Raw genomic sequence first — 12157 nt, forward strand, 5'->3', positions numbered from 1 at the left:
TATGCTTTGTGCTCCCGTTCCACAAAATAACCCATGAAACATAAAGTCACAAACACGGACAAACCGATTTTGACGTGTGTGGTAATAACACAAAGAAAGACGAAGCCCCAGACCACCACAACAAAACATCTGGCTGTCCCGCGACTTATACAAGATATATAACATTTCACACTTTTTTGAAATGCACATTAGTTAATACATTACCTTACAGTAACATTTTGTAGGGTATTTTGCATGGGAAAAGAGGATATACTGTGTATATATAGACAAAAAAAGTATAGATAAATATTATAGAAGCTATAGACTCCCCCCAAACAGTGTGGTTTAGATTACACTGCAGGTGAGCTTGGATCCACCATATCCACCGCTGTGTATCATATCACATATATGTGGATCATTCACTAAACTAGTCATAGAGTCATTCCTGCATATTTTCTGGGTCTGTAAGAACACCATTCTGTACATCTTGTCTAATGTGATTTTTGTTTTCTCATGAAAGTCTGTTTCACTTGTTGGACTTTTAGTTTAGTATTGCCTATAATTTGTAACTTTACTGTAGCCTGATTTAAACTGTTTGAATGAGTTCAACCTGAGATGTTCAGAAGAGCACTGACAAGGATGTATAGTGCCAAGTTTGTCACTAGCGCTGTAAATACTTTCATTGACAATGATTCATTTAGATTACAATTCTTTAATATTAAGTGTAATGATTTATGATGAAATCTAAAATATGATGATAATTTAGATATATTTATTGGCTTTTTAAAATATATATATTTAGAATTAGATTAAGTATCTGTTAAAATATACGTGTACTGTGTAGATCTTTTTTTTTAACTGCAAATATTACTTTTATTTTGGGGGAAAAAGGCAGTATACTATGGTTCAAAATTTTGGGGTCAGTAAATTTTTTTTTATTATTAATCCTCAAAGAATATTCCTCAATAATTTATAATGGTAATAATAATAATTCTTGAGCATTAAATCAGTATATTTGAATGATTTCGGAAGGACTGAAATAATGACGCTGAAATTTAAGCTTTGCATCACAGGAATAAATTAAATTTTGAAATATATTAAATTAGAAAACAGTTATTTTGAATAGTAATAATATTTTATAAAAGTACAATTTGTATTGTATTTTTGATCAAATAAATTGAGCTTTGGTGAGCATAAGATAATAATTTTTTTTTTTTAATCGACCCAATTTTGAACTGTTGTATACATTGGGTTTTATTGTTGTAATTCTCAGTTATTCAATTCCATAGACTGATGGATTGCATATTTACATCGTTGTTCACACTGGTGGAATGTGTGTGTGCTGACTGTGTTTCTTGCTCTCTCTGTGTACATCAGTTCTTCAGGAAGGACCAGGGTGATTACTTCATTGGCTGTCTCTTCCTCACAGAGCTCAGCACTCCTTTTGTTTCACTGGGCAAAATCCTCATTCAGGTAACACACGAGTGTGTATTTTACTCAGCAGTCCTTCACAGAGGAGCTGCCAGTCAACAGCTTTTGTGTTTCCTTTAGTCAAGATAAATGTGTGTTAAATGCAAAGATGTTTAGTACTCTTGTCAGAGTACCAAAGTAGTGTTCCTGCTTTGAAGTCCAAATCTATCAGTAATACTTGCTTATGTTTCTGCTGTTTTCTTACCAAATATGGTCACATCTTGAATGACAATCCTGGAACATGAATAATTTGATCTTTTTTTTTAATTTATTTTTCTCTTATGTATAGCACCCTGGGACATTGGAAAATTTAAATTAAACTTTTTTTTTCAGGACTGTTTAATGTACAACATTTTTTAATAGAAAACTTTTGTAAGATGGTAATTTATTTACTGTCACTCACTGAAGAAAATGACCCCGATGGCAGTGTATGTCTCTGCTAAATGGAGCATTCTCTGTCACACTTATTTTCCATTCTCTGTACTTTTCCAGATAACTCTTTTCGTGCTCATTTTTGGTTTCTGCTTATTGGGAGTGATTAAGTGAAACTGCTTTCAGACATGTATCTCTTATATTCTTACACATGCCCCCTTTTGGTAGTCATGGGTATGGCATATTAAAGCAGTCCCAGCATCTGTAGTTAGTAGGGACAAAATATCATAAGTCTGTTCCACTTTGGAATTTTTTTTTTTTCTGACAATGAACAGCTAAGCAGAATGAAACTGACATGTGAAGGGAACAATCACAGTTTTAATCACAATTTGATTTGTTGAGAAATGCTTTAAGGGCATTTACTCACCATTTGTTGTTCCAAACCTGTATGTCTTTGGGTGATCCTTGAAACACAAATCTAAATATTTTTTAATGAAACCTGAGAGCTTTCTGTCCCTCCATTGAAAGTCCATGTAACCAAAACTTAAACGATCTAAATAGATTACAAAGGCATCGTAAAATGAATCCATGTGTTTTGAGTGGTTTAACCCGTCTTGTGAAGAGAGATGATCGCTTTATATGATGAACAGATTTAATTTAGTCTTTTATTCACATTTAAACATTGATCAGTGCACACACATGCACAGAGCACATTTGCATATGCAATGCATGAGAACCAGTGAGTTGTAAAGTTTGCATGTTTACCATATGTGATTTATTCCATGTATATTAATATGTAAAAGTGTGTGTTATATAGAGTGATTGTATGTCTTCACGAGACTTGGATTAAACTGCTTGATTCATGTGGATTTGTTTTACGATGCCTTCATGACCTTTTTGGGTCTTCAATCACTCAGTTACCTGGATTTCAATGGAGTGGAAAAAAGATGTCCTATATTTGGAATAAAGTAAAGTATGATTTGGCTGTGAGTAAAAGATGACAGAATTTTTTTGGGGGGGGAAACTATCTCTTTAAAATGACCCGTTTTGCCCCCATTTTCTAATCTTATTTTCTTCCTCTCATTCTTCTGTGTTGCCTGTCTCTTCTGTAGCTGGGGATGCAGGACTGCTGGCTGCACAAGGTTAATGGAGGCATGGTGCTGCTGAGTTTCTTCATGTGCCGCATCGCACTCTTCCCCTACATGTATTGGGCCTACGGCTCCCACTACGGCATCCCGCTCTACAGCGTTCCCTTCCATCTCCCGCTCTCCGCCAGCCTGGGCAACCTCTGCATCCTGGCACCGCAGGTCTACTGGTTCGTCCTCCTCTGCCGTAAAGGCCTCCGACTCTACAAGCGGCAACGGGATGCGCAAAACCAGGCGTCTCCGCTGTCCTCTCCCGAGCCGGTCTCAGATATCTCCAAGGCTGATTAGTGAAGGTCTGACCTTATCTAGACCAAACAATCAACAGACATCACAGCTGAGGGCTACGGCACTGCATCTGCTACTGTTACAATACAATCCAGATTTCATATTAGAAATACCCTTATTTCTCCTCTTCACTTTACTCCATCCCATCTGCACACTCACAATCACCCACTCGCCCGTTAAAATGGCACTTCACTGGATTTACTCTAGTGACTTCTAAGGAGCATGTTCTAGGTCAGTTATTGAGGGCGGTAACCTTCTTTTCCTTCTCTGATTGGAGGATCTGTTACAGTTTGGACTGGTGTCTTTGAATGTCATTGGAATTATCTGTTACTTTTTTTATCTGTTATTTTTGGTTTCGTTTTGTCCCATATGAAATGCTGACATACAAAAATGCGCTGGTTTAAACTAGGGTATTTATTATGCGAGTGGCACGGCCGTCATGATAAATACATTGTATTAAACCCACAGCATTTCAGATCACATCCCACTCGGCTCAAAGTTCCCATCACGTGGTAAGCATTTCCATGGCTGCAGTGCTGCTGTTCTTGTTTACAGCTCATTAGAGTTCTGTGAATGTGTTTGCACACACACTGCCCTGCTGTGACTGTTTACACTTCTCTACCACACACCGCCCTTTATGCTCTGGAGGCTGCTAATGGATTCTGCTTCACTTCTTTGGGCCTTTTGAGCATCTGAAGTCCTCCCATCCACATGGGGGCAGTAGAGAATCGGTCCTTATGTTTACGTGACATAAACTGGACTCGAGTCTATAGGGGGATGAGGTCTTTGCAGGGTACAAAGAGCAAGCACATAACGCTTGGCATATCTTTTAGGCCACCTAATGCCTGAGGGCATCTCCAGGCAGTAGTCAAAGCAATAACATGGGGATTCAATGCAAGGGATTGTGGGTAGTTGGCGAGCCCATGTGAACACATGAGTAAATATAGAAAAGCTGCATGACAGCCTCCTCTGAAAGCATGTATAAATGATGTAATCCTAACATATCAGGCAATTTTACATCTGAGATTTTCATGTGTAGAAAAGCCATCAGAAGTCTTTAAAATTCATAATTTCTGTAGTCAGTATCATTTCTGTTGCTCTTTGGCTGAATATTTTTTGGCTAGACATCACTTTTTATGATTGCTGTCTACTGAATAATTTCTAGACAATTGGATCCAGAAAAGTCACTTTGAAAGATTTGGGAACCCTGCTAATTGTGTTTTTGAGTGTGAAGGGTGAAATGCTCTTGATACCGGGCTTAAATTTTTAACTTCATATTAACTGAGCCTACAGTTTGAGTTGTAAATAAATTCAGTTTAATTCTACATTGATGAACATTGCAGTATAAAAGGGTGATTTGCTGTTGCCTAGGGTCATTTTAGAGATAATCTGTGGCTTATAAGAGCTTGTGTAAGTGAAGGTTTAGCAAGGAACTCAGAAGCCTTTGTTTCAGGGCTTTTAACACAACCTGCAGCATCTTTCATAATACATCTAGTGAATGCTGGATGCCGTATGAATGCATCTGTATGACCTATGAGTTTGTTTTTTAGCAGTGACTTCTAGATTCCACTAAATGCTTTCAGAAGTGCAGAACTGTGAGATTAAAATGTTGCCCAGTACACACCCATGCACTCTTATTTAGTGTTTCCAAGACAAACTGGACCTAAAGGATGCCTTTAGCCAAGTGTGTGTGTGTGTGTGTGAGAGAGAGAGAAGACTTGTATAAGAGTGTGTATAAGCTCCCAGCTCACTCTCTAGGAGGTTGAACGGGGTCTTTGCTGGACTGAAAGAGAGGATGTGTTTTGCTTTCCCTTTCTATAGCTTTAGTACTTTTCAAAACTTAATATGCAGTCTTTCAAGCTGCTGCTTCTTGTCTATGGCAACACTATGCTTTCCTTAGTTTTGCTGATGCATTTGGTTGAGTTGGCCATATTAATCATGATGCATGTTTTTTTTTTTTTATGTAGTCCATTGTGTTGATGCGTTTGTTTACTAATGTCTGTTACAGTACATTTTTCCATAACCAACATTTTTATTTTGTTCTCTCATTTTTCACTGCTTATCATGAGGCATATCCATAATCTAATAAATATGCTGTATGGCCAAAAGCATGTATACACCCAAAAAGCATCTAAAATCAAATATATGGGCATTAACAAGGGGTTTCTCATTCTTTTGCCGCTATAACATCTACATTTTTCCCAAACTGTTGCACAAAGTTGGATTCTGTTAAATGTGACTTGAATTAAGGGACCTAGCATTAATATTATAAATTCACAAACTTTTGGCCGTGTAGTGTAAATGTATGAACGGGTTTATATCCAGAAATATCATAAATCAATAAATTTCAGCTTATTTATGCCATGCTTGAACTTGTAGTATAGACTGTGATGCTGATAATCATATTTTTTGGATAAAAATTATAAAAGTCTAGTGTCTTCAAAAGCCTCCTCTCTCAGCTCAGGGTTTGATAAAGATGTTATCATTTATCAATAATTATTTAGAGGTGAAAGATGAGACTCAGATTTTCAAAACGGACAACATTTTGAATTGAAAATCCCAACAACACCTTTAGGTTTGGTAGACCGAAGATACTTTTACGCACTTTTTACAGACAAGTAACATCCACAGAGGTTTCGATCTCAACTGGACTGACTCTGCTTATGGCTCAGGCAGCAAAAAGACTGGAATTTTTCTCAATGGAATAAAGTTTATTTACCGTAGTTATTTTACTGAAAATTACAAACTGGGTGAATCTGATCAAAACATGTCTGAATCATATTTCACCCCCAAAATCGGTAACAAAATGCAGCCATTAAGCCATTTTCCTTTCATAAATCACCATTAAGGCAGCGTGAGATTTATTTATTTTTTTCAGGGGAAATGTGAAATTAATGTTTATTTGTAATAAAAATAGGCTCTCAAACTAAAAAAAGGCTTAATGGTCAGGAAATAGAGTTCACTCTCTTAAATATGAAATACACGTTGTGAGAAGGACAGAAGTGGAGGAAGAAGAGGTGTAGATGTTCAGAATTTGCATCTGCTTGCACTGATTTTTAATACGTATTAAATCTAAACTAGGCTGTGATATTTAATGGGTGCTTTGTTTGGAGCTTTATAGTTTACTGTAAATGGTTGAAGGCAGATATATGCCGATAACTCTGGAAAAGTCTGAGGATAGAAAATCAAGCTATAATAAATATTATAAAATCTATAAAAGCTGTTTCACTCCAAATGATGTGTTGTCTGGAATATCGTAAATACAGTGCCTTTTATTAAAGTTGTGTGTGATATTGATACAAGCTCGATGCACAGGAGCCCTGGGCAGGCTGTCACCATCTCTGCTCACTTTTTTGTTTTGTTTTAATTTTTAAAGTACACATTACACAACTAAGAAAAACATTATCACAGTGACACTTTAATTCTTTATGCTAGTAGGTTTGATTTTTTTTTATGTATAATTTGAATAAACTGTTACAGCTAACTTTGTCTGTTAAACATTCTTCTTAAAAAAAGTCTTAAAATAATTTGAAATGAAGCTCTGTTTTCTTGCTATATTGTCTTTATATTTGCATTTGTGAAACTCATTTTAAGGAAATCTAAACTCTAAAGGTCTGTAATGTTACCCGGTTTTCTGAACAGTATCCATTCCTCATAAAATGAAACAATGTGGGCTTCATTTTAAGGTCAGTCCAAAGCCAAGTTACATATCTATTGTTTTGATTTTTGCATGGATTTAAAAGCATTTCATCAGTGGTCCAGGAAGCTAGAACAAAAAACGTACACTTATTTCCAGCTCATTCCTTGGTTACATCTCCAAACTCAGTTCAGCATTATTAACTCTTGTTCAGAGGCCAGTGGGAAAGGAAACTTTTCAGAGAACTGGGAAGTGGCCAGAAGCATGTTTGCATTATCTGTTTCCTGGTGAGGAGAACACACTTCCTTGCTATGTCCGCTTGACCTCAAAGCATGATTTCATTCTGATTTCCTAATGCATAACCTTTAGCACTCCCTGCCTCTTATTTTTGATAACATTTTGATTTTCACACACACACACACAAATATATATAGTATCAGATTTCATATAAATATTTAGGTTTCTGTTTGTTTGTAGAATGACATTTTAAGAACTCTCCTTTTAGAAAGGGGCTACAGAGTGCAACTAATATAAACACTTGATTGAGCTTATTTTCTGGAAACTTGTAAATCCAAACACTACTTTGGGGGAAAAAATAAATAAATCTGATTTGGTGAATTCTTTCAAACTGAGCAGCCTTTGTTTACTAAGAAGCTATTTCTTTACATCATATTTGTTCACTTGTTTTTGTTCATTTGTTTACTAGATTAAGATTGTATGCCCTGTTACACCCCAATCCTACTTGATACCACTCTTTATTATTTCTTCCACAGACAAAGTATACCACTGTACATTTCATCTTATTTTGCTCAGTGCAACAACCAGCTCAAAGCATATCATTTTTAGGTCCAATTATGTACAAATATCATCCTAAGAGGTTTCTAGGTGATGTGCATCATCAGATGGTCTGACAGAACGATCAGGACATCCCTCAGGGAAAAAAAAAAACAATTGTCAGAAAGCTTGAGTGTTGTCCTATTGGTCCACTCTCTTCTGGAGGGATGGAACGCCTCTTGTTTGCTGGGACAGAAGAAGACTACACACTGTCCCCTGTGATAATGTCTTCCATTATACTGTGATGAACTCACAACAGTACACGGTAACAGTCCTGAAGCTGCTGTTCATCTGAGGTAGTATTCAATGGCAGCAGAGAACGCAGCAAAACCTCCACAGCCAAGAACCCCAGCTTTAAGTCCAGCTAATGAAGAGAAAAAAAGCTTATTCATATAGTCCAGAATAATAATATAAAATGACCACACATCTAAATCCTTTCTATTCTTTAAACCCAAGTTGAAAAATGACTTGCCTCTGAATCCAATGGCACCTCCTGTAATACAGCCACTGTACACTGCATTTTTCCAGTCAGATTTCCCACGATGCTAGAAAAGAGAAATAAAACCATTCTTCAAGATGGAGGATGAGTCCTGAATTTTTTTTGCATAACATCCTATAAGAAATGGGTAGATAGATTGTTCATTTACAGAACCACTAGATGGAGCCATTAATCCACATTAAACTCGGAGAAGCACCCACAGTGTTTATTCTATCCTTCCATCCATCAACCTAAATGTACTAGTCATCATAATTTATAAACATCATAATAGAATAAAAGTCAGAATTGCAAAGTGAAGTGTCACAATTTCCTCTATTTTTTTTATTCAGTGGTGAAAACGGGCTTCCGCAGGATACACAGGTGTATTCTATGTGTCAAAACACCTGATGCACATATGAACGGTCCTTTCCTTTCTGTCATCTGACACAATAATTATATTTTACCTTTGCAGTTTAAATGAACCATACATCTCACATATTTCAAAAGGCATCCTGCTTTATTTATATTCATTATGAATTTCCCTTGAGAGCAGCTGATGAAGCTTTGAAATGACGCTTGATAGATCAAGAATATTGTGATATACAAATGATTTTTCCTTCAATTACTCAATCCTCATTTTCTTTCCCTGCATCCTTCCCTCAAATCCTAACAGGGTTGGGCTAAGGTGTAAGGAAATGAGGACGCACAAATAAGAAATGAGAAGCAACCTGTAAAATAATAATCAGTGGTTGGCAGTTTAAATATGCATTGTACTGTTGGAAATAAAACATTGCAAAATAATTTCTGGTTGATTTTGGACAGTGAATTTGATCACAACATAAATTTACATTTACAAAAATAATTTGTGCTTATTTGATACGAGGAAAAAAAATTTGTAACACAACAAAAGGTGGTGAGGCAAAATAAGACAAATAGCACTTACTGATTCTATGAGACACTCTGTGCATGAAAACATGGCACCCACTATAGCGAAGTTTTTAGCATATGACATTCCTCTTTGCCCCATGTCTCTCAGCACCTCTCTTGCTGTGGGGGTCCTTAGGGGGTCTTTGGGATCAAGCCCAACGTTGGAGTCAATACCAGCTGTGAACACACCAAAAGCACCTCCCAACACAAACCCTGCAGGAGAGAGAAATACTGCATTAGAGCTGTTGATCATGAATTAAATACATATTGATCATGGTGATATCTCCTCGTTACAAAACCAATCCTCATATGTGACCCTTGACCACAAAACCAGTCCTAAGTCGCTGGGGTATATTTTTATCAATAGCAAAAAAAAATAAATAAATAAATAATAAAAAAAAAAATTATATATATATAAATAAACCCATTGTATAGGTCAAAATCATTGATTTTTCTTTTATGCCAAAAATCATTAGGATATTAAGTCAAGATCATGATCCATGAAGATATTTTGTAAATTTCCTACTGCAAATTTTTCAAACCTTAATTTTTTATTAGTAATATGCATTGCTAAGAACTTCATTTGGACAACGTTAAAGGCAATTTTCTCAGTATTTAGATTTTTTTTGCACCCTCAGATTCCAGATTTTCAAATAGTTCTATCTCGGCCAAATATTATCCGATCCTAACAAACCATACATCAATGGAAAGATATTCAGCTTTCAGGTGTCAATGTGAAATTTCGAAAAATTGACACTTAAGCCTGGTTTTGTGGTCCAGGGTCACATAAGAACTATTAACAAATATTGTTGTGTATTATATGGTTTTATATTACTTAATATTTTAGCATTAACTATTAAGATACCACAGGACGTCTAGACATGACAACAAAAGATTTGATATGGTCATTTTGCAACGTGTGAAAATAGACCGTTTTAATGCGTATGGCACGTAAAACATATTGAGTGTTTGTGAGTGGATTACCTCCGACACATGCTATGAGTGATTTAAACGCGCAGCTCTCCATCCCCCTCTCGATCATCTTCTGCTCCTCTGTTTTCTGAGGGCTCGGTAAAGCACCCATAACAGTCGGATTCAGGTCTTTAATTTGCCTTTTGTCACCGATAAGGTGATCCAGGATAAGACTATACTGAAGTGGAACATTTTCCGCAGCTGAAACAGTTGCCGAATGACCCGTAGTGACTGATATTGAAGCATCCGTGCTCTTTGTGGGCGCAGCCATGTTGAAAGCGTGTGGTTTATGTCACACACACAGACGTTAAACAAGAACACATTCGTCACTTTTCAACAATTAAATTACAGAAATCGTAGTTATTAAGTCCCGTGAATACTTATAATTTAGTTTTATATACAATGCAATAATTTTAATTTATTGGACTTGTTCACGCCACCTTTATGTTGTGCACATTTCTAATATTAATAATTGGTTCTTCAGATTCGACAGAAAGGGAGGTGACCTTTGCAATTTCACTGCAGTTCACCCAGACTGTCCTGTAACGTGGAGAATGTTTATATAATAACACAAGTTTTTGTGTGTGCTCCGAATCTCAAAATTACTTACTTTTCCTACGATTATTAAAGACAAGAAGCATATTTACAGTATTATTATTTCCCTCTGTCTTGAATAAACAAAGACAATAAAGACTAAGAAAACAGCTTAAATTCAAATACAAGAATCTTAAAATGTAATATAAAACGTAGGCTATTTTTTAAATGATTTTTCTAGGTTATGTATTAGTAAACAAAACAACTACGCCTACAATTACAACTTCAGTTCCCGGCGTGCCCCTCGTTCCAGTGTCGCGCGCGGCCCCTAGCGGACACGGACGCGTTGTGTTCGGCATCGGCGCTCGCGCATCTTCGGTTGGTGACAGCGGCGACGGCGCTCCTCGTCGCTCGGGAACAGGTGAGTCGCGACTTGCGACCTCGATTTATCATATGTTTTTCTTGTTTCGGAGATTATATCGTCATGGTTGTTAATCTTTTTAATACATTTTATCACTTCAAGGAATCCTTTATAGTCGTCTTTGGGACAAACACTGTCTGTACTTACCCGCACTTTTATCAACGGATGTCGTCGTGTTGCGCGCGATAGTGTGAGCTGCTGTTTTTAACGGTGACCTCGGTCTGACTGATGTTCTTTCGCACCGGCCCCTTGCTGTGATAACGATATTGATTCAAAGCTCACGTATTCCTTTCATTTTATATGAATCATTTCGCGTGATGTCTTCGGGTAGCGACACAGTAACAGTCAGCGGTGAGAGACACTGGTCACTGCTCAGATGCGTCGACAAGATTGGACGTGACACATTTCATTTAATTGAAAATGTATTTTACGAATCTGTGTGTTTCTGAGCCAAACTGTGAAAAACAGACTGTACAAAGCTGGTTCAGACGTACGTTAGTTAATTTAGTGTCACACAGCTATCTAGTGTTCAAAATGTATTGCCAATTCACACAAGTCACTTAATTTCTATCTATCTATTATCTATCTATCTATCTATCTATCTATCTATCTATCTATCTTTCTATCTATCTAGTTTGAGAATTTGTGAGAGTTTCAGGGTTGTCAACTTTGCAGGAATATCTGTCAGTAATTAACGTGATCTTGATTTCGAAAACAGGTTTCCCGCAACCGAACTGTAAACAACAACAACAAAAACTTTTAAAGCAAACACTTTTTGTGACACGCTTGAGTTATCTTAAGTTTTAAAAAGCGGTAAGTAATGCATGTAGTTTCTCGATGTTGTCGAATACGCATTATGTTATGAACAAATAGTTCATTCACAGACTGAATAAGTTCAGCACGTTCAAATAGAGTTCTATAGGCCACTGTACTGTGGCTAACAACTTTTTGGTGAATGAAATGTTTCAACACATCTGTAAGTTGTGTAAATGTGTATGTTGAAAATGTATATAATTTAGTTGTGTGTTTTGGAGCACCTCCAGTCTTCTCAGCATTTGTTCTTGGTTAGAGTATTGTGCAGCGGTAGCAGAAGTTCTAGTTTT

At 36.6% G+C, this 12157-nt stretch overlaps 3 protein-coding genes across 4 annotated transcripts in view; 2 read left to right on the plus strand and 1 right to left on the minus strand.

Moving 5' to 3' along the window:
* tlcd3a (TLC domain containing 3A) overlaps window positions 1-7506 on the plus strand; it is a 31704-nt gene extending 24198 nt beyond the window's left edge. Inside the window, exons 4-5 of the mRNA XM_026212321.1 lie at window positions 1357-1452; window positions 2934-7506. Coding sequence (XP_026068106.1) covers window positions 1357-1452; window positions 2934-3254 — 417 coding nt within the window. The 3' untranslated portion in view covers window positions 3255-7506. The remainder of the gene's footprint in view (window positions 1-1356; window positions 1453-2933) is intronic.
* A 118-nt stretch (window positions 7507-7624) lies between these two features.
* LOC113049724 (mitochondrial import inner membrane translocase subunit Tim22) lies at window positions 7625-10404 on the minus strand. Its single transcript, XM_026212322.1, has 4 exons — window positions 10112-10404; window positions 9144-9340; window positions 8195-8267; window positions 7625-8086 (listed from the first exon to the last, which is right to left on the minus strand). The coding sequence occupies exons 1-4, from the start codon at window positions 10368-10370 to the stop codon at window positions 8010-8012; spliced, it is 606 nt and encodes a 201-aa protein (XP_026068107.1). The 5' UTR covers window positions 10371-10404; the 3' UTR covers window positions 7625-8009.
* A 570-nt stretch (window positions 10405-10974) lies between these two features.
* Window positions 10975-12157, plus strand: part of LOC113049727 (cytospin-B) — a 134318-nt gene continuing 133135 nt past the window's right edge. The window contains exon 1 of one of the 2 annotated variants that reach the window (XM_026212326.1): window positions 10975-11054. The gene's annotated coding sequence lies outside the window, so the exon portion shown is untranslated. The remainder of the gene's footprint in view (window positions 11055-12157) is intronic. The other variant, XM_026212328.1, reaches the window with a different exon arrangement.

The sequence above is a fragment of the Carassius auratus genome, chromosome 30 (assembly GCF_003368295.1).
Source record: "Carassius auratus strain Wakin chromosome 30, ASM336829v1, whole genome shotgun sequence".
Lineage (NCBI taxonomy): Eukaryota > Metazoa > Chordata > Actinopteri > Cypriniformes > Cyprinidae > Carassius > Carassius auratus.